Source organism: Sciurus carolinensis, chromosome 12, assembly GCF_902686445.1.
Source record: "Sciurus carolinensis chromosome 12, mSciCar1.2, whole genome shotgun sequence".
Classification (NCBI taxonomy): domain Eukaryota; kingdom Metazoa; phylum Chordata; class Mammalia; order Rodentia; family Sciuridae; genus Sciurus; species Sciurus carolinensis.
The window spans coordinates 50,504,046-50,527,621 of record NC_062224.1 but is presented as its reverse complement, the minus strand read 5'-3'; the positions used below and the strand labels follow the sequence as shown (position 1 = coordinate 50,527,621).

The 23,576-nt window shown below is 45.2% G+C and overlaps 1 protein-coding gene across 5 annotated transcripts in view; it reads right to left on the bottom strand.

Moving 5' to 3' along the window:
- Frmd4a (FERM domain containing 4A) overlaps positions 1 to 23,576 on the bottom strand; it is a 420,775-nt gene that overhangs the window by 13,454 nt on the left and 383,745 nt on the right. For all 5 annotated transcript variants that reach the window (XM_047520300.1, XM_047520299.1, XM_047520298.1 and 2 more), the window contains exons 15-21: positions 16,156 to 16,289; positions 12,821 to 12,943; positions 9,644 to 9,872; positions 6,755 to 6,811; positions 3,593 to 3,830; positions 2,562 to 2,729; positions 430 to 1,319 (exon numbers count right to left, since the gene is read on the bottom strand). In XM_047520300.1, coding sequence (XP_047376256.1) covers positions 430 to 1,319; positions 2,562 to 2,729; positions 3,593 to 3,830; positions 6,755 to 6,811; positions 9,644 to 9,872; positions 12,821 to 12,943; positions 16,156 to 16,289 — 1,839 coding nt within the window. The remainder of the gene's footprint in view (positions 1 to 429; positions 1,320 to 2,561; positions 2,730 to 3,592; positions 3,831 to 6,754; positions 6,812 to 9,643; positions 9,873 to 12,820; positions 12,944 to 16,155; positions 16,290 to 23,576) is intronic.

Here is a 23,576-nt window from a genome sequence, read left to right as displayed (position 1 = left end):
GACCCCACCTGTGAGGCACTAGCAAGAGCCTCAGGGCTGCAAGACCCAAGTCCATCCCTCACCCAGCTTTCCTTTGCAGGGGTATAACTTGAGTATCTCAATTACCAGGATAAAGAAGCACCTTGGCTGGATAAACCTTGAGAAAGGAATTCGCATAACTTACTTAGACATCTGTCCTTACAAGAAAAAGTGGCTGGACGAATGGTTTGTCCCCCGGCTAAGGAAGCGGACAGAGTTGGTTAAGTGCACTCGAGGGTCAGGTGCCCTTTATTCTGCAAGACCAGAGTTAAAATGGGAGGGTCCTGCAGACTGTAGGTCTCCCACATCAGACAGCAAGGTGCCCAGAATTAATGATTCCTTTTCCCCACTGTGAGGTCTAAGGGGTCTTTCTGACAGTTGGCACCCAGACCACCCGGTGGTCCCTCTCACCTGACGTGGCCTTGCACATCTGGGGCATCCTGGTGACCCTGCTGTGCGCCACGAAGGTGCTCTGGGAGGAGGTGCTATACTGCGAGCCGCTGTCGGAGGAGGTGGAGCTGGTGTGCGACAGGCGGCTGTGCTCCTTGTGCGAGGCAGTGGAGCGCTGGTACCACTGACGCAGCTCGTCCGACACCGCGGCGCGGCCTGCGCCCTTGTCGTGGGAGCCCTCGCGGCCCAGAGACGGAGTCCGCAGGATCTGCGAGCGCGACGGCGTCAGGCGGCCCGCATCGCCCTCGTCTCCGCCACCGCGCCAGCTCTCCTTGAACAGGCCGCCGGCCGTGTAGGAGTTGGAAGTCTTAAACTGCGCCTTGACGCTGTAGTGGCCCTCCTGGTCGCTCTCCAGGCTGCGCACCACTACAGGCGTGGCGCTGCCCTCGATGTACAGCGGGTACTCCTTGATGCGGTACTGCGAGCTGGGCTGGCTCTGGCTGTGCAGGTACACGCCGCCGCCCGCGCCCGCGCCGCCCGCGCCCCCCGCGCCGCCGCGCGCCGCCAGGTTGGGCATGCTGCCAGAGCTCGCCGAGCCCAGCGCGCCCGCCGCCCGCTGCCGCTGCCGCTGCCGCTGGCGCGCCTTGGACGGGGAGTCCTCCGCCAGGGTCGAGTAGTTGGCGTTCATCTGCGCCGGGTAGTAGTGCTCTGAGCTCGAGTGGCTGGTGCACGAAGAGCAGTCGTCCATGGGGTCCGAGCCGTTGCTGCTACGAGTCCGCGGGGTGTAGAAGTCGGGGCTCCCCGTGTCGTTCTCTGAGCCCAGGAGCTTGCCCTGGGACTCCAAGCTGGAGCTCCGGTGCCTAAAGTGCAGTGCGAGGCTGTGCAGTCGCGTGGGGCTGATGTCCACCGACCTGCGGGGAGACGCGGGCTTGGTCTGGGGTCTCTAGGGGAGAGGGTGCCAAGGAGACCGCTGGACGCCTCCACTCCCTGCACGTAGGAGGCGCAAAGCACACACAGGCTCAGAGGGCCCAGCAAGGGAATCTAGGAAATTGGGATTCTAGACAGGGTTGCCCTAGAAATCCACGTGCTTCCCCAAAACAGGAAACTGCTGATGCCGGAGTTGGGGCCAGGAGTCTCCGCTTTGATTCCCAGTGGAAAGTGGGACTGCAGCTAGGACTCACACAAGGGCTTCCTCCAACATTCTGAGCTTTAGAACATATTTTAAAAGTAGGAAAGGATTGTATAGAGACAGACAGAACCGGAGAATCACTACTTTAAGTATTATGTTAAACCCTATAAACCTTCTTGTATGTAAAAAACAAAACAAAACAAAACAAAATTTCAACAGAAGCCTTTTCATGTGGTTTAACCAAATATTACCATGAAACCCAAATAAATGGATATTTGTTTCCTGTGAAGACTACAGTGGAGGGTCCAGTGAACACCAAAACCCTTAAAAATGTATGATGCAAATGCTTATTATACTATTACTTTGTCTATGATCCATTCTGCTTATTGGAGTTCACACTATAATTATCCATCAGTATTATTGGGCAAATGATGGAATTACGGATGAAATTCACCTTGGCCACCTACAGGCAGAGGTGAGCTCCTGTTCTGTCGCTAGGGTAGAACTGGAAGCCTCCACCAAGTGGCCTTCCACAACCTGATTTTGCTTCTTTTTAGAAAATGAATGTGTGATTCATGAAAGCCTAATTTTTGCCAGTTTCTTTTGCTTTTCACAATTTACATTTTGAGGCCTTAAGAGAATAAATTTAGGGCTTGGCAAAAAGATATATGAGGATTATCAAATGAAGACCTTTCTCTTCCTGAGCCATCCTATCTATCCTTTTCTTCCTCTGTTTCAACTGGGAAAGTTGAGTCCTCATTGACTGTCTCTAGGAGCCTGGGGACACTCCAGTGATATCCACAAGTTACTGCATGTGGACAGTAGCCTCTAACTTTAGTTACACTAAAGTAAGCTCGTTGCTGCTATCTGTTTATTCTGCTTCATGTATAGAGAACCTGCCTAACAGTTTCAGGACTTAGACTAGCTCACCTGGCATCTGGGCTCACTGGGCCAGTGATGCTTCATTGTACAAAGGAAGGTCTGGTCCAGGGACGCGGGTGGACTGAAAGCCCAATGGACTCACCTCGTGGAATGGACGTAGTGGGGGCTTCGGACACGCAGGTCTGGTGTGGATGGCATGCTAGACTGGGAGTTCCAGTGTGGGAGGCCGCGGATAGGGCTGTTCTGCAAGGAGCTGCTTCCTCCTCCTGCTTCAGCACAGCTTCCTGTGCTGGGAAAACGCTTGTGGCTACTGTAAAACAAAGGAAGTCATGCTGGTCCTGCCAGACGGCGTCACCCTTCCCCAGCAATCTAACCAGCTTGGGACATGGATTTTGGTGTGGGGAAAGTTTGCCAGGACACCTGCCCTTGCTCCCACAGGTCTCTTCTGTGGTCTCCTGCCTTCCCGCCAGCCGTGGGTAAGTGGGGGGCCTTGTCCCTGCTCCCCCCACCTGCGGGCAATGTGAGATGGACACTCTTCTTCTTAGCCTTCTCTGTAATAGGCACAGTGTAACAATTCTGTGAAGCCCCTCTCCTTAAGCTTTTGTTTTCCAAGAGACAAATAACTGTCGGGCACCCACTTGGGGCAGGGTATAATTAAGGGAAATGAGAAAAACAGAGAAGTGGACCAAAAATGCTTTCCAAAAAAAAAACCAAAACAAACAAAACAAACAAACAAACAAAAAAAACCACACACCCCTCTTTACAATATTAGCCAAGTAATGAGCTGATAATGTACAGCTCAGATTACAACTGTTTGGCTCCAGAATTCTGTTGGAAGATGGTTTAGGGTTCTGAACCACTTCGGGATTTCTATGAGTGGACTCTCATTTGCCACTTTTTTTTGGAATAGTGCTGCCTAAGATTTCCTAATTAATTCCTGTGGAATTTAACAACATTAAAGCCATCTGCCAACACATTGAGTGTGAGCCAAAACCCTTTGGATAACAATCTGTACCTCAAGAGGGTCAGCAGCAGAGGGCGCTGTGAGAACAGCTCTGCTGAAAGGAGAAACCAGGTTGAGTTTTGTGATTTGTGGATGCTGTTTGAAATGGCCCTTGGATTCCTTCCAGATGTGGACAGTGACCTCATCTTGGATTTTACAACACGACTCACCTGGAATGACCGTGAGAGGAACGTTTCTTGACCTTCTCATAAGGTTCATCCAAAGAGGACTCGCTCCACATTTTGGGCTTTATGGGTGACTTGTCATAGTCATTGCGGTGATAGTGCATCTGCCTGAGTCCCTCCAGGGACTGGGGAGGAGGGGGCCTGTTGTGCGATGGTGGCCGAGGAGGGAGTCCCTTGTGAGGAGACTGTAAGGGGGATATTGTGCTGGTGACCTGAGAGTCTTCTGCATAGAGACGGAAAGACAGAGAGGAACTGAGTATGGATCATCCTTTCACAAACTCTGAACCAGACTCCCTGCTCCAGTGTCACCCCATATTAGCACCCGGGAGGTACACAGACAAATCACACCTTTGCTTCACCCAGGCTAGCCCCATCACTCTCCCCCAATTGCCAAGACAATGAGGCCAAGTCAAGCCAAACCAGGGTCAATCAAGCCTAAACCTCAAACAATTAAATGGGAAGAGAGGTATCATTTTTATTAGACATGAATAAAGTCTGAATTTTATTCAAGACTATTAATAATTGTTTGCTTCAAACAGCAAATGTAGTTATCACTTATTATATTACAACCTTATTATTATTTTTGGTATTGGGAATTGAACATAATTGCTAGGCATGTGCTATACTACTGAGCACATGTTATATACTGAGCACATGCTATACTACTACAGCATGGACACAATTGCTAGGCATGTGCTGTACTACTGAGCACATCCTGGGTTGTTACTTTTCTTTCAAGAGTCATTAAGTGTCTGATAGGCTTTGAAGGAGACTATCAGACTCCTTCAATTTTATTTGCTGTGTTCACTAAGTCGTTAGGGCCATGAATGACAGCTGACACACAGTAAGGGCTCAATAAATATTTGTTGGAGATAAAAAAAATGAATGCAAATGTACCTGTCAAGTGTAATTATTTACTGGTGGATGTAGGTATCTACTCCCTGCTTTTTTACCCCCCAGAATTACCAATATTCTATTTTAATTTGTTCTGAGAATACTGGGGGATTAAATCCACAGATGCTCTACCACTGAGCTATATCCCTATTGCTTTCTAATTTTTAATTTTGAGACAGCATCTTGCTAAGTTGCCCAGGCTGGCCTTAAACTTGTCATCCTCCTGCCTCAGCCTCTCAAGTAGCTGGAATTGCAGGTGTGCACCACTGTACCTGGTATGTTCTGATTAATTTAATCTGCTTTAAAGTTTTTTTTGGAAGGGGAGGAGCTAAATTTTTCCCTGCCTTCAGGAGTAATGATCTAATATCACTGTGTTAGAGGAGTTTGGGAGAAAGCAGATATGGTTTGGGAAGGCACTGCCAGAAGGGAATTGGGCCATGGATGGGCAGAGGAGGAAGAAAAGAACTTGAGCCAAAGCATGGGTGTGAGCAGGGAGGGTGGGAGCAGCAGGGGCCACCCAGGGGACAGCAGCTGGTGAGAAGAGCAAAGGGAGCAAGGGAGGCAACCTGGGAGGTGCAGCAGACCCACTGTGTGCATACCACAATGAGCAATGAGCCCGGTTGTAGCGGCCTTGAGTTTCAAAGGTGCTGGGATTTGGTCTGCAAGCCACCAGAAACCTTTGCAATGTCTTGAGCACAAATGTGTCAGGGTGAAGATCCTATTTTAGAACTATTGCTGGCAGGCTGGACCTCAGGAAAGGCAGGAGGAGGGACTAGGAAGGACCAATGAAGAGAACCTGGGGAGGGGTGGCATTGAGAGGAGAGAGGAAGGAGCTGCTCGGTATTCTCAGGAAAGGCAAGGGGGCTGGAGGGGAAACCCCAGCAACCTTTTGTGCACCCCTTACATCCACTTTCAACTATTCATCTTTTCACAGCCTAATTCTCAACCCTCCAACCTTGAAGCCTGGATGTCTGCGATGCTTCCATTCCCTCTATGCCCCTTGAGTCAGGGCAGGAAGAGTCCTTAGAAGGGAAGAGCCTGCAATGGGAGCATGGGGCAGCAAGGGAGCTAATGACACCCCTCAGGAGGTCCTAAGTTCTGAGACATGGGGAAGAAGCTATAATCACAGATGATGTCTCAGAATTTTCTAGCAACATTGTCTATTGCTCTGGCAACTCCTCTATGACAACTTACTCTTGCTCCCTCCAGGACATTCTGGGGTACCAGGGGTCGACAACAGGGCTGGGGTCTCTGATATTCAAACCAAGCCTCCCTGCTCCCTAGGAGCCCTGTGTCCTCCTCACCCATATAATGAAGCAGACAATAAAAATATTACAATCTGATTTCTAATAGCAGGGCCAAGACAACTGGGTAAATAACTAACCAGGCTCTCCCCACATCAAGAGCAATCATTATTATTATTGCAATTATCATTATTATTACCACTTGGGTAGGCCTTTTATGTTTATCATCTGAATAGCCACTTATCACTGCCTGCCTGAGGTTTCCCTAAAGGGCAAAGAATTAATTGCCACTTAATATATTTCCATATAATTAATGCCCTCGTCTCCCAACATTTTGGTCTGACATCCACAAGAACATTCTCAGACATGGTCCTGTGTTTGTATTTCTTGCTTCCACTGCGTATGATGATAGTGGTGGTGGGTTGTCTGGGTGCAGCTCTGTTTTTCTAAGAATTGTCCAAGAAAATATCTTAGTAACCACCAGGTTTGAGTTCAGTGGGTAATAATGAGGCAACTTCCAAGGTTGGCCAGGGTTCTGAAGGGAAATGTAGCCTCTGATTTTTACTACTGTCTCAGGAAGAGACAGACTGTTGGTTTATTCCTTCCTATTAGCCCCAGATTTTCCCAGTGGGGTCACTCTTTGATCTGCGATCCAAATCAATTTCCTCCACATATTATGAACATTCAAAAGGAAACTAGGCACAGGTTGTAGATTCTGTGTAGTTAAGAATGTGGTTTTGGCTACTAAAAAAGTGAAGCACCATTCACTGAATATCACCTCAAATCTGAGGTCCAGGACCCAGGAAATGCTAAAATTCCAATAAGTGTGTTGACGTGGCACCTTCCACTGCTGACCAAATAGTGACTATTGAATGAGATGGCTTGCAGGGAATCTGGCTTCCACCTTCACCTGGCTCTTGCCTTTGTACAAGGCTGTTCCCAGGATGCATACAGATTAATCCCAGCTAATCTGTGCTCCCCCTTTTAAGGCAGGAAACGGAAAACCTACCATCTTCGAGAACAAGGGCATCAGAGAGGGAGCTATCTTCACTGGCAATATTTCCATCTGCAAGACAAAATAACAAAAGTCTATGATGTTAGCACATTTCTGAAACAAAGCCCTATCTGTAAGAGCAGAGTGTTCACCACCCCCATATCCTTTCTCTAATCTGAAAGAACCCATACAATGTAATAAAAATGCTGTTAGACATTTCTTTTGCTAATTCCCATGGTGGGTCAATAGCTCATCGTCCCCACCCCTGGCAATGCAATGTGTTTCTATCTTTGTGTATTTTTGCTCTTGTTCCCAGGATGCTACCGAGCAGAGCAGTTTAATATCTAATACAAAGGCTACCCAGCCTGGTTAAGCCACATCATTGTCCCAGCACAAACTCAGGGCATGTACCAACTAAACCAAAGGAAGTCAACTGCTTTTTATTCCATGAATGTGAAACTAGGGTAGGGAACTTAGCTTTGCTCACATGGCAATAAATGGCTTCTCAATAAACTCCTGAAGTCATTAGCAGAGAAAACAAGCATACTAAATACAGACTCCGTCTCTCTAGACACCATTCAATTAAGAACACACCCGAGAGAGAGGCAGTAAAATAATCCTCCCTCTTTCACCACTGGGGAAACTGAGGTGCAACCAGGAAGGAGTGGTTTGTCTGAAGTTACTCTACTCTCCTGGCAAAGTGAGCAAAGGTCTCAGGTCTTCAGATTCCAAGTTTAGTGTTTTATCTCTTGAAATATAAAACCATGCTAAGGAGCTAAGCAGAACTGTATTTACTTCCAACTCAAGTGGGCTTTTGTGATGAGGGTCTGATTTCAATACCCAAAAGGTAGGTTCTTGAGCCCTTAAAAAAGAAAAAAAAAAAGCATGGGGTATAGCTTAGTGGTGGAGCCATTTCCTAGCATGTGCCAAGGCTTGGGTTCAATCCTCAGCAGCAGGTAAGTTATCTTGCTAGGAGCAAGAAATTATCTTGCTAGTATGCCTGTAATCCCAGTGACTTGGGACACTGAAGTAGGAGGACTGCAAATTCCAGGCCAACCTGGACAACTCAGTGCGACACTTTCTCAAAAAACAAAACAAAAAAACAAACAAAAAACAGAAAGGACTGGGGATGTAACCCAGAGGTAGAATGTGCCTGGGTTCAATCTTCAGTACTGTGGAGGGGAAAAAAAAAAAGACTGTAAATGTGGACAAAAGGATACAGGGGTTGGCAGAGATAATGATTTAAAAAGCAATTCTGTCAGCAGACCTAAAAGAATAGCCCTCATTCAGGCAGTTGTAGGCTTTCCTGTGGCCACCCAGCGAGACGGTCATTCCTGAGCTGCCCTACCCAGTTGGGATGCTGGATGCTTCCGCTGAGCTGGAAAGTCCTAAGTGCCTTCAAGGGGGCAGAGGGAGGTCTCTAAGGAAGTCTAAGACAGAGAAGGGCTGGCTGACCGTTAGGAAGCAGAAGGGAAGTTACATGGTCCCGGTCAAGGACAGCAGGGTAAGGTCAGGAAGGATGGGCATTTTGAATTTCCTAGAGCAGAAAGAGTTCTTATAGTCAGCTCCTCCCTCCCTCTCCCACTAGGAATTCATTGTTTTCATATTATTTGACGGATGTGAACAGCTAGGAGACAGAGGGCCTTGACTCTGGCCCTCTGTAATCTCTAATACATCAGTGCTTCCCTAGTAAGCCTGCAGTTTTAGGTTGAAGATACATATATATAATTGTGGTAAAATGTAAGTTGCATGAGATTTACCATTTTAACTGTTTAGCCAGTGGCATTAAATACATTCACATTGTTGTGTGACCATTGCCACCAACCATCTTCTGATTGGATAGCATTTTAAATCTCCAATCTGAAACCTAGTACCCATTAAGAAATGACTTCTCCTCCCACTCAGCCCCCAGCTCCTGGAAGCCTATTCTTCTTTCTACCTACCTAGAACAGAAGTATTTCATTACTATTATTATTATTAGTAGTAGTAGTAGTACTGCTACCAGGGACTGAACTCAGAGGCACTTAATCACTGAGCAATAACCCCACCCCATTTTTATATTTTATTTGGAGACAGGGCCTCACTAAGTTGCTGAGGCTGGTTTTGAACTTGTGGTCCTCCTGTCTCAGCCTCCCCAGCCACTGGTATTATAGATGTGTGCTGCTGCACCTGGTGAGCAGAAGTATTATAAACATACATACATACACTATGAAAGCATAGTTAACATACATTTTCCAGAATTTTCTGATTTAAAAAAAGGGACTTTTACAACTGGGGAGACTTGATGTTTGTTGATGGGTTTCTTTGAGTACTTCCTTCTAGAATTTACCAAACACTGCCACCCAAACACCCAACCCTGATCGAAGTTCAAGGTGCTCTATACAATCTGAGGGGACAATTTAGTCCTCCCAAGTCAATGTCCCTGGAACTGAATCAGCTTGATGGGGGCAGAGAGTTGGCAGGGGGAGCGTGCCTGCAGGCCTGCTTGAATACAGGAGACCCTGCTGCTGGGTACTGCCCATTCACCTTGCCTTCCACATTTGGGGAAGGTGGTTGGGTCCCTAAGAATGGCAGAGCCTGGGCCAGCTTGGGCTAGCACATTCAGTAGGACTTAGCTCCCGCTGAGGGCTGAAGTGTTGCCTTATGGCTGCAGGCTCCATAGGGAGGTATCACTAGTTGAGAATAAGGCTGTTTGTACAATGCCTTTCATCTGTGGAGCTGGGTGCACTTGCTCACTGTGACTTGGTGTCACATCATTTCACAGGTGGACAATAAAGCACAGTATGGCTAAGAAACCACTTAGGCCATGCAGGGAGCTGGGCCTAAGACCACGAATGGACCAGCTGTCTGGTTCACAGAAACCTCATATGGGAGCAGGGCAGGGGCAGCCGGGATGGCACTGACCGTCTATGACCAGTGAAGCCCTCTGGGTGGGTTTTTTCCCAGACTTGATACGGTTCTCGTTGATTGCATTTTCAATCTCCTGCAGCTTCTTCAGTGCATTCAGATAAGAGGTTTTTCTTTGTTTCTTCAGTTTTTTGCTGACGTTGGGGTCACTGGCGAGGCGGCGGGCGGCCTCCGTAATCTGGGACTGAATTGCAAACTCTCGTTCCAGGCGTTCCAACTCAGCTTCCTGTGGGAGGGAGAGCTACGGCTGACACTTGTCGGAGATGCTGAGCAGGGAGCCACCCATTCTCCCCACCCCTTGCCTAGGCCCCACCCCAAGGCTTGCTTGGCTTCTTTTCCACTGCCTTCAACAAGGTTCATGAAGACCAAACTTTTGTGCCTATTTGGCTATCATTTCCTTCCCATTTGAGGCATAGGATGCAGCATTGTTTCTAGAGTGTTCTGCCGTTCTTCTCTGAGGTTTGCTTACATGTGTGCATACTTCCACTAGCCCACATGTGCCCGTCTCACACATTTGAGCGCTGCCCCGCCCCATGACCCCCAGCTTGGGACACATTCCACTTGGTGTATTTGCAAGTCCTGCGGTCCCCTCACACCTATCTATTCATGGAGGCCATGCTCAGGCTATAATGGGACCCTCCATGAGGCACAGACAGGGAGTGAAGGCAGAGTGAGTTTTCTCCCAGCTCCTTGGATGACTGTCAGGGTCTCCTCCTCCTTGTTGTCTCCCTCCCATCTCTATCTCTTCCTTTGGCTGGGAGGAGTTTCCCCCAGAGTTCTGGTCCTGGGAGATATGAAGTCCTGCATGTCAGATATGGCTGAAAGACCCAAACATGCTGTTCCCTGGACAGAGTGTTTGCTGCTGGCCTCTCTATGGACGAGTCATCTCCTCTGCTGATGTGTGTACACCAGCTGCTGGGGGAACAGAGAGGAGGCTGCTCATGCATGTATGTGTGAGCACTTGGGGATGAATGCAGAATCCCCCCAAAGTGTCAGTTTGTCTGTTTTTCTATTTCTTCTCTTCCCCAGTGAATCCCCTCCAACCAAAGCTAGCTGTAAGCAGCACATGTTCAGACTCAGATCTGGAACAGTGGGATGCTCACTGTCTCATTAGTCCAGGGTCCAGCAGCCTGGGGCGCACCCAGGAGTCTGCAAGAGAGGCGGGGTGGACTCTCTAACTCATACCTCATAAACCCCTGACCAAGGCCTCAGTGACTCCTCCCAATACCCACAGTGGCCAGGGGAGACCACAAATCTTGGCAACCTGGAGTCACACTGAAGTCTGACAGGAACTGATCTAACCAAGTAGGAGGAGATGGCCATGTTTGTTGGAATCAACAAATTTTTCTATTTGGTGGCCCAATAAAACACTCGTGCTTCTGGGCGCAACACGCCAGGCTGGAGGCCTCCACCAAGGACAGCATTCCTCCCTTGATTTCATTTACTTGTGAGCATTGAAGCCTCAAGGGAGCAGGAACCAGGAGTGAGAGGAAAAGGTGAAGGCCAAACGGAACTATTTAGGGGAAAGAAATTCCTTCCAAATCCTTCAAATGCTGGCTGCATTTGTTCTCTCAGAGGGAGGATATAGAAATGGACTCATGCCTGGGGCCTTGAAATGGGGACAAAGACCATTCTGTGAAATTGGGCTCCACCAAGCAGCTGTTCCCAGGTGGTTAATAGTCCTGGCCCAAGACACTGACCCTGAGTTTTGTGGGAGCCCAGGACAAATCTTGACACTTAAACTAAGACAAGTACAAGGCTGGACGCCCACTCTGTGCAAATGGTTATAGGAACAGGAAAGCAAAGCATGTTTCCAGGAGAAACTGGAGCAATGACAGAGCCAAGATGGGTCTCTTCCTTCCCAGGGGAACTCTCCCCAGGTCTGCTGCTTCTGTTATGTGTTTAGGAAAGACAATGGGCGGGAACAGGTCAGGGAGACATGATGCACAGGGAGTTCTCAGGGCACTGAAGTCAGCTTTTACAGACAAATGGGAAAAGCCACAGTGGGACCAGGGGATGCCCACTAGGGTATGGGCACTCCCTTTTTAAAGCTGAAGTGCCAGGTATCTGCCCAGCACCAAGAGGAGGTGAAGTTCTTCAGGTAAGTCTAATGATCACCAGGATTTAAAAATATACCTGGTCAGATGGTCTCCTAAATCACACCTTTCCTCTGACATTTCATCTCCATTTTGAGCAACTGATATTGGTTGAACACCAAGCAGACACTGAGTACTGAGTGCCATGTTTTTCATATATGATCTCATTTAATCTTAGTAGCAACCCAAGGAAATAGGCATTATGAATGTCATTTTACAGAAGAGGAGAGAGGCCTGGTTGAGCTTTCATTTTGGATGAAGCACTCAGGTGTGTCCACCAGGTGTCCTAGGGATCATGAGTGTCTCCAACATGGCACTTGGTCTCTCTCAGGGTTATATTCAGAGTAAACTTGGGAAGATACATGACCCTGAGGCTTGAAGGTATAACTGGCCTTTCATTTCTCTTGGACTGAAGCTGGATACCTACTACCTAGATGGAGACTTGACATTTTTTTGTTTTGGTTTTGTTTTCTCCTTAACTCTGAATTCCCGATCCCTGCCTCCATCAGTGTTCAGCTCAAAGAAGATAAAAACATGTACTGAAATAAGGCTTGTCCAAACACAGCAAGTGAGGCCAGGACAGACCAAGTGACTTGTTCATGTTTTTGTGGTGATTTTAGCAACCCAGTGAATTAGGACCACATGAAGCATGCCCTCATTGCTTTTCCCTGGCTCATGAAACGACACCACCTGTTTCCCTTCCTCTTTGGTGTTTTCCTCCACAGATCAGATCAGATCAGTCATGGCTTTGAGCAACAAAAGGCTGGGAGAACATTGAAAAGATAAGTATACATGGCTGCTATGGGAATGTTCTCCCCAAATTTATCTAAGCCACCTTCTAAAGGTCTACAGTAAACAAACAACTTGAACAGAAATCCAAAGTTTAAAGGTAAGCAAACTCATCCTACCTCGGGGAGCCTCATACCGACTAACCAGCTCACTCAGGTCAAGGCAAAAGGGAAGATGCTGGTTTTGTATAGCAATGAAGAAACAGTTACTGAGAACCTAGGAGCCCCTGGCTAATGGGAAAAATAAGACCAATGTGAGGAACTCCCAACACCAGCAAGGAAGAACGCACCTCTCCTTTGGGCAGGACTTTCTGTTCATCCAGCTTGAAAGCTGTGCCAATCCTTCTTCGAACAATGGGCGGTTCCTCCCCTGGATCCAGGGGATATTCAACTGGCAGCTTGCCGGTGAGCTCCTGCATATGTGAAATGGCATATGGAGTGATTAGAAGCCAGAGTGGAGCACAGCCTTGTTTCCTTTTCGGGACATGCGCGCGCGCACGCACACACACACACACACACACACACACACACACACACTGTAAGACACAGATCACAAACATGAGTATTAAGCACTATGTCAAACCAGAGTCCATGATATGAAATTCTATCTCTTTTAGAACATTTTTGCAAGTCCCCCTTCCTTTATAGAATAGATATAATTTGTGAAGATTTTTTTTCCCAAATCAATTTCTATCAAGTAAATAAAAGTTCTATTGACTTTCATAATATTCCACTTTCATTCATTTGCTAATCTCACCAGCATCTCCAGTATGCCCACCAAGTGACAGGAGAGGTGACACAGTCAGTAAGCAGCAGTCACACAACTTTTCATACCCTACTACCCTTGTGTCAAACATTTCCTTTCAGATCTAAGTTTAAAATTTCTTTCAAATGAGTTTTTTTTTTTCTTTTCTTTTTTAAGAGGAGCAGTATCTACATGGACAGTTCCAGAAAAGTGCATTATTACTCATTTAAAGACTGACTATGGAGCATTATTATTCCACTCAGGCCAGGTACTCAAGAAACAGGCTAAGACACACCTATACTCCATTAAGAGTTTTAGTAGAAACTGATAATCTAATGTTTTTTATTAGGCTACTAAGTAAATCTGTATGTGTGTATTTTGGGCTCTGGAAATTGTTGTGGGTTACAATGGATTTAGTTGCCAGTCCCTCAGTAAGAGGGATCCCAAATCAAAGTTGGGGATCTGAGGCACAATTCAGGATTAGAATTAGGCTCTGTTAGTATGTTACACCTGGGCTGAATAAAGATCAGCTGGAGTCAGCAAGTGACCTCCCCTATGCAGTGGAGGCCAGGCAGAAGCTTCAAGAAGTCACTTGCAGAGATGGGAGAAGGCAGAGGAACTACTGTGTTCCTTTGATGGCAAAGTGGGCACGTCCAGGCAAAGCCCAGCTCCGGCTTTGCAGCCCCAAACCAATGCAGATGCTGCACCAAGGCTCTGGGTGCTGCTGATAAAGAGGAGCCCATAAGTGACTTCTCAGGATGCCTATCACCCACACAAACAGCTTTTGTGCTGGGCAGCCCAGGCCTGACAGTCCAGTGGTGGGAAAGCCCAAATCAATCCCTTGGACTCTTCATTCCTCATTATAGGCCTTTCAGAGCACAATGGCCAACTATTCAAGTATGAACCACTCTGCAACGTTCTCCTCTGTTCTCTTTTTTAAAAAAATGTGGCTCAAATATCTCCCAACTACTTATATATGTTTATTCAGCAACTTTTTTCATCTGCTCTCCTCAAAGTCTACCTATAAATAATACAACCTTCTGTGGGATTTACATTGTTAGGACTTTCTTTTTTGTACCTTGAAACTTATAAAAGGGAGGGGAAAGTCGTTAACATTGCCATGGATTTATAACTCTAAAGTGTTTGTGGTTTTAAAATATATTTTTAAAATGAGACTACTGATTTTTCACCATCTGCTTAAAGGTACAGGAGTCAAGGTCTTGATTCTCCAGATATTTAATCTGATTTCATTCGTAACCAGAGCCGCATGGCGGAGCAGTAATTTAAGGCTTGGTTCCTTTTTTTATATTCTGCCAAAAGCTCCCAGTCTACTTCATTCTGGTTGTCCTGCTCCCTAAGGTCAAACAGTTCCTCCCAAGGCTTGAGCTGAGGGGGAGACCTATGTGAATAGGCCCAGGAGCCAGCAGGAAGCCCCCAGCCCTTTTCTATAGATGCATCAAGAGACTGGTGTGGTGGCCGAAGGACCGTACACTGACTTCCTGTTGGGCTTTCATCCGCTTGAGTTATGTTTTAAATAAACATAAAAAGTGGAAGCTTTGTTTTTCTTATTTTGCTTGTTTTTAGGAGAGACAGTGAGACCTGAATAGCACAGGAACCTTGCCCTGACACTTTTCTTACATTTTCGAATATGGACTCCCTGCTGGGCTGAGGGGAATTTCCCTTTTTTAAAAACAAAACAAGGCTTTACAAATTATTAAAGGCAGACACCAAAACCCATATTTTTCAATCATTCCAGCATATTCTTTATAAAAATGTTGCTAATATTAACAGTATCACATAGCACATTCCCCCAAACAGGCCAAGTGCTTTCCTAAGATTTGCAATGGATTTGTGCTAATGTGGTTCTGCTTTGAGCAGGCTCCGGTTTAAATCCATCCAGACCGTAATTAAGCCAAGCTGAAGTGTAATGTGATCTCACTCTGTGGCCCTGGTTTCATTCTTCCTGCTGCAAGGCATTATTATTTGGGGGAAGGGAACACTAAGTCTCTGAGACTTCATTTGGGAACCTCTTTATACTTCCTGTTCTGAACTGTTTACCAACAGATCTCTTTGTCAAGTTATGTAGAGCACAAGCACTCCTAGAACAGCACCCCCCACACGGTGTCCATGTGCAAGCCTTTGCACATACACGTGCCCAGCAATGTGTATTATGCTTTACAAGGAAGTCTCATACTCTGCTGGCAGAGAGTCATGACTAACTGTCTCCACCATCTCTTAAGGTAGAGTTGAAAGCTTCAACAAATACAAAAGTGGACATGCTTCCGAAAATTGGCACTAGCATAGACAGAGGCTTGAGGGGACACTGCTGTACATAGAATTTAAACATATCACTGGGCTAATAGCTGAGTTTTAAAAATAAAAGAGTTAAACAGCAGATCACGGGGCTTCAAGAGGAATACCGTACATCTCAAGGGACATCCTGGTTTCCCTATGGACCCTCAATGATGCTTCATGATGTCCAAAGACAAATTCGAAATATCCTCAAGAGAAGCACAGGGGCCTGGACAAATAAATCCAAACATAACCTTTTTGGAAGGTGGTGGAAAGCCATTATATTCAATAAGGTAATGTCACATGAGGAAGGGCTTTATAAACTGAGGTGTGCCATGCAAGGGAGAAGGGACTATTAGCATGACTGTTCACTTGGCCCCTGGTGGTGTCTGCCAACGCCAGCCTGACTGTTGATGGTGTCCCCTCCACATGTTCTAGCTGTTTCTGACAAAGCTCATCGTTGGGGGTGGATGTTTCAAACATGGGCACAAGCCCTCCTTGGGCGGCTCTCCGCATGTCCCCACTTTTGCCTTCTGTCCATACTTAAGAGCAATGATGTTCCAGACAACACAGATTTTTAACTCTTACAGCTTCCCGGAGACAGAGCCTCTTCAGTTCCTCCAGCCTCTGGCGCAGTGTTTCCTCCAGAGCCTCCTGCCTGGATTTCAAGGCGGCCAGCATGTCTTTCTTGGCTGACTGAGAGCTATCTGATTCCTGAGAACCTGTCAATAAACAGCAGGGTTACTAGGCCAGCTGACAGGGGGACACACATCTGGACCACTAATGAATTTAACCGGAGCCCACGCTGTGGATATGGGATTTACCCCAGGAATCAAGGGAGTCGGAAATAAAACAGGTGCTCCGAGTTCCACGCCTCAGGAGTGGATTCCAGCAGTGCATGGAATATATAACTAGTCAGAGGCCTGGCAGGAAAGTTGACTCCCTGAAGAAGTTTGTCTTTCTCAATTATCTTCAGATATGTTACACACCTGTTTTAATCTTACTAGCAAATTTTAATACACTTTACACAATGAAGGGGGAAAGTAAAGTTTAAGTCACTAATTTTCTGTTTTAAATTTTATTTTGTTCACTTAAAAAATGCTGATTTTAATTTATTGTTATTTAATTATTTTTTGCTTAGTTCAAAGATCATGCCTATTTATCAAACATTTTGAAAATGTAGACAGGTATAAAAAATAGCAGGTAAACTCATCAGCCAGCAATAACCACTATTATGCATTTTCTTTTGACCCTTTTTTCTAAGCACATATATTTAAAAAAATGAAACTAGAATTTTATCTTTTTTTTTTTAACTTAATACTGTGTCACAAGCAAATTCCTTCCTACTAGAAGTTATACATATTTTTACAAGCTTTCCTAGATGGAATATCTGTGTGATAATTCAAAGAGCAGGCTGCTGGACATGAAACCTTTATAGAAGGCAAAATATGAACCAAACAAAAGGAAAATAAGTTAAAATACCAACAAGAGAATTTAGTTAGACCAAAAGAATAATTTCTGGGCTGTGATGTAGGGTTCTGATATAGGTTTCCTGCAATGAGGCTATTTGAACTTTTCTTCCTTGGAAAAGGATGAACTGATGAATATTCTTCTTCTTCTGCCCACGGTGAGCAGAACTATTAGAAATGGACTTGTGTTATTGGGTATGGATTTAAGAGTTCAGATCATGTTATTGACAATAGCATCAAACCACCTCAAATGCTTAGACATTAACCTAAATAAAGATGAGAAAAATCTCTCAAGTGAAAATTATAATACACTACTGGGAAGAAATGGAGACCTAAATAAATATACATACTGTGGTCATGGATTGGAAGGTTGATGTTTTTAAAGATATCAATTCATCATGAAGTAAAAAATATAATCAATGCAATTCCAGCAGGATTGGGGTGGAGGGTAGGAATTATATCTCCATATGAAACAACAGAATTTTTGGATAGTTCAGCAACCAGATGACAGAATTGAGAATGATCCAATCAGAATTTCCAGAATTAATGACTGATTCAATGGTGCAGAATCATAAGGCTGGAAAGGACTTCTATGCTCTTTGCATCAGATATCAATGCTAATCAAACTGTCCCCCAAAATATATTAATTCTTTTGTTTAAAGTCCCCAAGCAGGAAACTCACCCAAATTCCCCCAGTTAACCAAGCTTCTAGACTCTCACACCCCTAAGAATGAAGAACTCTCAATGTCTAAGTACATTTTGACTCTAACTTGGACTCCGTCTTTTTCCTTCCCCAGCCATTTTGAGCTTGAAATTGAGAAGATCTATCACTGTAGGAACATTCCATCCTTATTGCTCTACAGAAGCAAATAAATATGTTTCAATAAACAAGTAAGCATGGTCCATCATATACTTAGGTGCTACACTTAAATTGTGACCCATCTTAGTTAAAAAAAAAAAAAGACTGCCAGTAAGTTGTCCCTTTAATAAAGCTGCTTTCCAAGCTTTGAATTAGGTTTGTAACCCACTCCTGGATTTTGACATGTTTTAGTTGCAGGTTTCCATATTCAATAGCAAATTCAAGCAAAAGCTGATCCTCACTGAGTGAGAGACTCCATTACCTCATGGTTCTCATATACTAAATCCACACAGTGTCACACTCATGTAACACATCACTGGATACTATTGCAGGCTCCCTGTTTGAAATGGGTCTGTTTTTCTACCTCCATAAGTCAACTGGCCTGTGCTTATCAGCACTAAACTCTCTCCAGTCTATATCCACCTAAAGCAACATGCCTAAATCATTATAAATCCTAATCTGGTTCTCTTAGTAATAGTCACCAATCCCATCTGAAGACACAGGAAGATTTAATGAGGTACTCTCTGTTCCATCATCTAAAAAATTATTAAGAATGTAAAATAATACTGGGAAGGAAGTCAGATTTCAAATTTAAAAAACAGGCCTGGGGAAACTTGGGTCCAAGAAGATTAAAGGATTTCTAGCTCAAGTGAAAAATTCATTGTTTTCCCTTTCACCCGTGCCTAACCTCTCAATAGGAAATGATGATTTATTAAGTCAAATCTAAGAATTAACTATGTTCAAGAATGGCAAAAATCATAACAACATTAAATTCTGGGAAGGAAAGCACACCATTTTTGGATGCTGGGTCTCTAGTTATGGGATTAGTTATGAATTGGCCTTGAGTTACAGGGTTCATTAATGCTACCTAGATTGTTATTATTAATAATGATCAGCTGCACTACCAAACCCACACAAGATGGGCAAGAGAGCCTTGGCAGGCTAAATGGTTCCAGAGTCCTCTGTATGTAGCTGGCAGGACTAATGCTGGCTGGCTCTGTTGCACACCTTTAGCCTGGAAATTCCTTCAGGAGGGATACAGAGCCTGAGTACTAAGTGAAATCCCTGTGAAGCAACTGAGCCAGCCAGCCCTGGTTGTGAGGTTTCCATTTTGGTGGTTACTGAATGGTTGAGGAGAGGGTAAAACAGAGCTGGACTTGATGAAGTCTAAGCTATTCACTAGATGTGTGACCCTTCGGCAAGTTACCCGCCCTCCAGAATTTGTAGTAAAGGCCAAGTGAGATAATACATATGTAGCTCTTAGCACGGTGCCTGAGATAGGTAAACCCACCACTTAGTGTACATTTAGCACACACCTCACACACATACCAGTAGTAGAATTAGAGAAATCACTGAAACTACTTCCTCCTTGCTCAAGGAGGGACTGGTCAAAGAAAAGGACTTCATTGCAATTCAGTGGAGAACTTGGGCTCCAGAGCTCACCTGTAGAAAGGAGTAATACAAGTGTAGACGGTATTTTTAAACTATGTTTTTTGAGCCCCTGGGTTTGCAGATATGCCTTGGGCTGCGGCAGATGAAGGTGGGGATGAAGTCAAGGAGATTCAGGGGTTCTTGGGGTCTCCACATCCATGAAACTAGAGCAACTCCACATAAATGTGTCTCAGGAGTGGGTTGTCAGAATGCATTTGAAAAGATGTGACATTACCTTCTGTCTTGAAAGGAAATCCACTGTTCTGAGTCAAGGTCTCTGAGGGCTCATTATTGCTCTATGTCAGAGCCTATGTAATCTGAGTCTGAGGGTGGTGTCCTGCCACTAGGCACACATGGCCACCATGAGTAGAAGTGGTCAACTGCCCAGTAACAATTCCACAGAGAGAGTTCAAAGGGCATCCACAGAAGCCCACACTGCTGTGATGCTGACCAGGCTCCACCTCCTCCACAGACGCCTCCTAGACTTCCCTCAATGAGACTGCTGGTCTAACAGGAAGAAGGAAAGAAGCCAGTAACTTAGGCAGGACCCAGAGGGCAGAGAGTCATTCTGTGGCTGGCCACCTTAGATCCCCCAACTGATAGATGGCTCTAGGAAGAAACAGGAAGGAGCCTCAGGGCTCAGGTCAGTGGGAGTCTCACAAGCAAAACTTTCAAGAGCCCACAGAAAATGGTTCTAGATGCAATTTCAAATCCCACCTGGACTTGGGGAATGGAAGGAAGCTCTGTGTTCCCATGCTCCATCCACTGCCAGTTACTGCAACACACGCATGCGCCCTCCCCTAAGGCTCTAATTTTAGCCCCTTAGAAATGACACATGATACAATTCTGATCTCTTTGAGAGGGACAAAGACTTGTAGAAAAGACAGTTGGGTTTTCACCACATATCTGTTACTAAACATCGTAAAGTACTTTTTTATATTTTTATTTTTTAGTTGTAGATGGACACAATATCTTTATTTTATTTTATTTTTTTATGTGGTGCTGAGGATCAAATCCAGTGCCTCACATGTGCCAGGCTAGTGTTCTACCACTGAGCCACAATCCCAGCCCTCAAGGTTGTGAAGTCTTGCAGTTACTAACCTCTCAGGGTTATCATGTTTCCGGCTATAAAATGCTCAACTGGGGGTTGGGGTTATAGCTCAGTGGTAGTGCACTTGCCTAGCATGAGTGAGGCACTGGGTTTGATCCTCAGCACCACATAAAAATAACTAAATAAAACAAAGGTATTGTGTCTATCTACAACTAAGAAAAAAAAAATTTAAATGCTCAACCGACTAATTTTCAAAATTTGCCCAAACATGAAGAACCTACTACTTAATAAACAAATTACTCCGGAGTCCCTTTTTGACACTAGCCATTTTACTTTGCCACCCAAACCTCTAGGAAAGATGAGCATTCTGCCAACTCTGTTCTCATTTCAGTTACTGCTGTAGCCTCCAGGGGCATGTGTAATTATCAACCAGTGACTAAAGGATTTACTTCTTTCACTTATAAGCAGGCCAAAGCAAATATTTGTAAACTTGAATGCTAAACAGAGTTTAATCTGAGTTGTCTCTAAGATTAATGAAGGGCTGGGGATGTAGCTAAATGGTAGAGTGCTTACCTAGCATGTATGAGGCCCTGGATTCAACCCCCAGCACCATACATGCACACGCACACGCACACACACGCACATAGAATAATGACTTTGAAAGGTGGATGGAACATCTTTACTGTACTGAAGAGTCAGATTTCAAAATTCATAGATTAAAAAACCAGTAGCCAAGAGCTGCTTGGAAAAGGTTGACCAAATTGGTGCAGGAGCCCAGGAATGTTTTTGAAAAACATAACTAATGCATGAACACTTTGCATCAAGCAACACTCAAATTCATAGAAAAGAGTTCTGAATATTCTTTGGAAAACATACTGGCATTGAATCCTCCTAAGACAGAAGTCTGCAGTCCATGGCTTAGGGTTAACAGTTCCAGGTGTGTGTTCCCACACGTTTCTCACAGCTCCAGGATCTGGGCAGGTCACATGACCTCTCTAAGTCCCAGTTTCCTCCCTGGTAAGATGGAGATGAAAACAAAACTTTTTCAAAAGTTGGGAGAATTAAAAGATAACACTTGGAAGATGCTTAGAAGAGAGTTCAGAACATATGAAGTGCTACATGAATATTAGCAGTTATTTTTATTAAAATGTGTTCCTGGCTTTTATGAGGAGTTGGTGCACCAATTCCAGAGAGCCCCATAATGGAAAAGGTGAAAAACACTGGGTGGATAAGCAAGGAAACGTGGAATACTGGCACACAACCACCGTGGCCCTATTGATTCGTAAAGCTCAAGAGGTGCTTTTCCAGAACTCCTAAGCAGGAGTGTCCTATATGCAACACTTCATTGATCATCACAGAAACATGGTCCTTGTTCATAGGGAAGGTCACAGGGCGGCCGGGTGTGGGGGACAGGGAGGCAGAACCAGGATTTCAATCTGGCTGTGTGGTCTGTTTTATCCCTCTAATGGAAACTCCATGAGGGTGACTTTCTGCCTTGGCCATTGCTGGGTTGCCATGGTAACAAGGGGTAGCAAGCCATTACATCTGCTTCCTGAACCTAGGTTCTTTCTGTAGTACTGCATGGATCAAGATGTAGGAGAAGATGGAGTGCTCTCTAGATGTGTCAATAAAGCACAGAAATCTCTGGAGCACCTTCATGTACAGGTGGTATGGGGGAGACAGGAAGAGCAGCCATGCTTCCAAACCTCAGGTAATTCCTACCAGGAGGAGGCAGAAGACAAGCAAAGCTGCATACTGTTGCAGGGAAGGAACCCACAGCCCTTGAGCCAACTGGATGATCAGGCTGGATTGCAGATTGCACCCTACTCTCTGAGGTGAAGCCTCTCTCCAATTTGCTGCCAGGGAAACTGACATGGGATCACAGCAGCAAACCTGTCCTCCTAGTTGGTAAGAATCTATTTGAATGATGGTTAAGACTGAAAATAGTATGTTCTGACTTTGACTATTTTATGATCACATTTCAATCCTAATCCAAAGAATTTAAAGAAACAATCTGGCCAACAAGGAGAAAGTGAGCTAACCATAAAGAAGAGAACTGCTCTCCCAACATGGCCAGCGAGGGACTGAGTGATTTGGTCAAAGTCAGAAAGTCATTTTCAGAAAGAATCTGGAAATCTTTGAGAGAACTAGCTGACACTGTGACCTTACTGGGGACCTTGGAGTCACTGACTGTGTCCCTGTTGGTTTCCCATTTTCCAGCTGGGAACCCAGAGGTCAGGCCACTGGGCAGCTGCATATGGAGCGGCCAGATGTGGAGGGACACCGGCAGCAACAGCAGCTCTCTTCTTGGTAGCCAACACATGGAAGGGTCTCCTCATTCAGCTGCAATGGAGAATCTGATCCAGTCATTCCAAATATCCCAGGTGGGCAACTCGGCACCGGATATGAGTGTGCATCCTGCTGAGGAGGCCATGGTCAGGAACTGGTTCATGTGTTTTTCAGACGGGATGCTGACAACCAGCCCTCTGATTCCAGAGAGCAGAAGGGGTGTTTTCCTCTCTGGAAGGAGGGGAAATTCCAAACAAACAGTGTCCCCCAAAAGCAAGAAATCTGTTATCCTCAAAGTTAGGGAAGAAATGACGATCTGTTTGTTTAGGCCTTTAGGGGAAAAAATTAAAAAGAGAAAAAAAAAATGAAGACAGCATATTCCCACCAGATCCATAAAAGCTGTAAGGGAAAATTTTGGCAGATACCCAGGAATAAATATGGGGAAAAGGTTTGAACTCTCCTTTATGATAAAGAGATATTTATTTCCCTGACAAATCCTCAAGGATCAATTCCTTACATCAAAGATTCCTAGGAGACCCTGTGAAATAATGCCACATTGCAGATGGCAGGATCCACGAGGTAGCTCTGGGGACTGTCTCAGTGAATTCAATGTGATTTTTAACATGAAAAATGCATGCTTGGGAAACTTTCCATCAGACTTAGGCATTTTAGAAATAAAATAATTCAGAGAGTGCTGAAATCAAAACTGTTTCAAAGGCAAGCACATTTTGATGGCAGCTGGGAGTCTCTGGGATAGCTTTATTCTCTAGGGAGAGTCCATACCTCAGTGGCACTTCACCAAGGGTAAAAAGTACAAATGTGTCATTTAAAAGGACATTTAGGGGAGAAGGGGGTGGGAGACGGAGACAAAGAAACACGAAGAACTGAATAGTCAATTTTAGAAATTAAC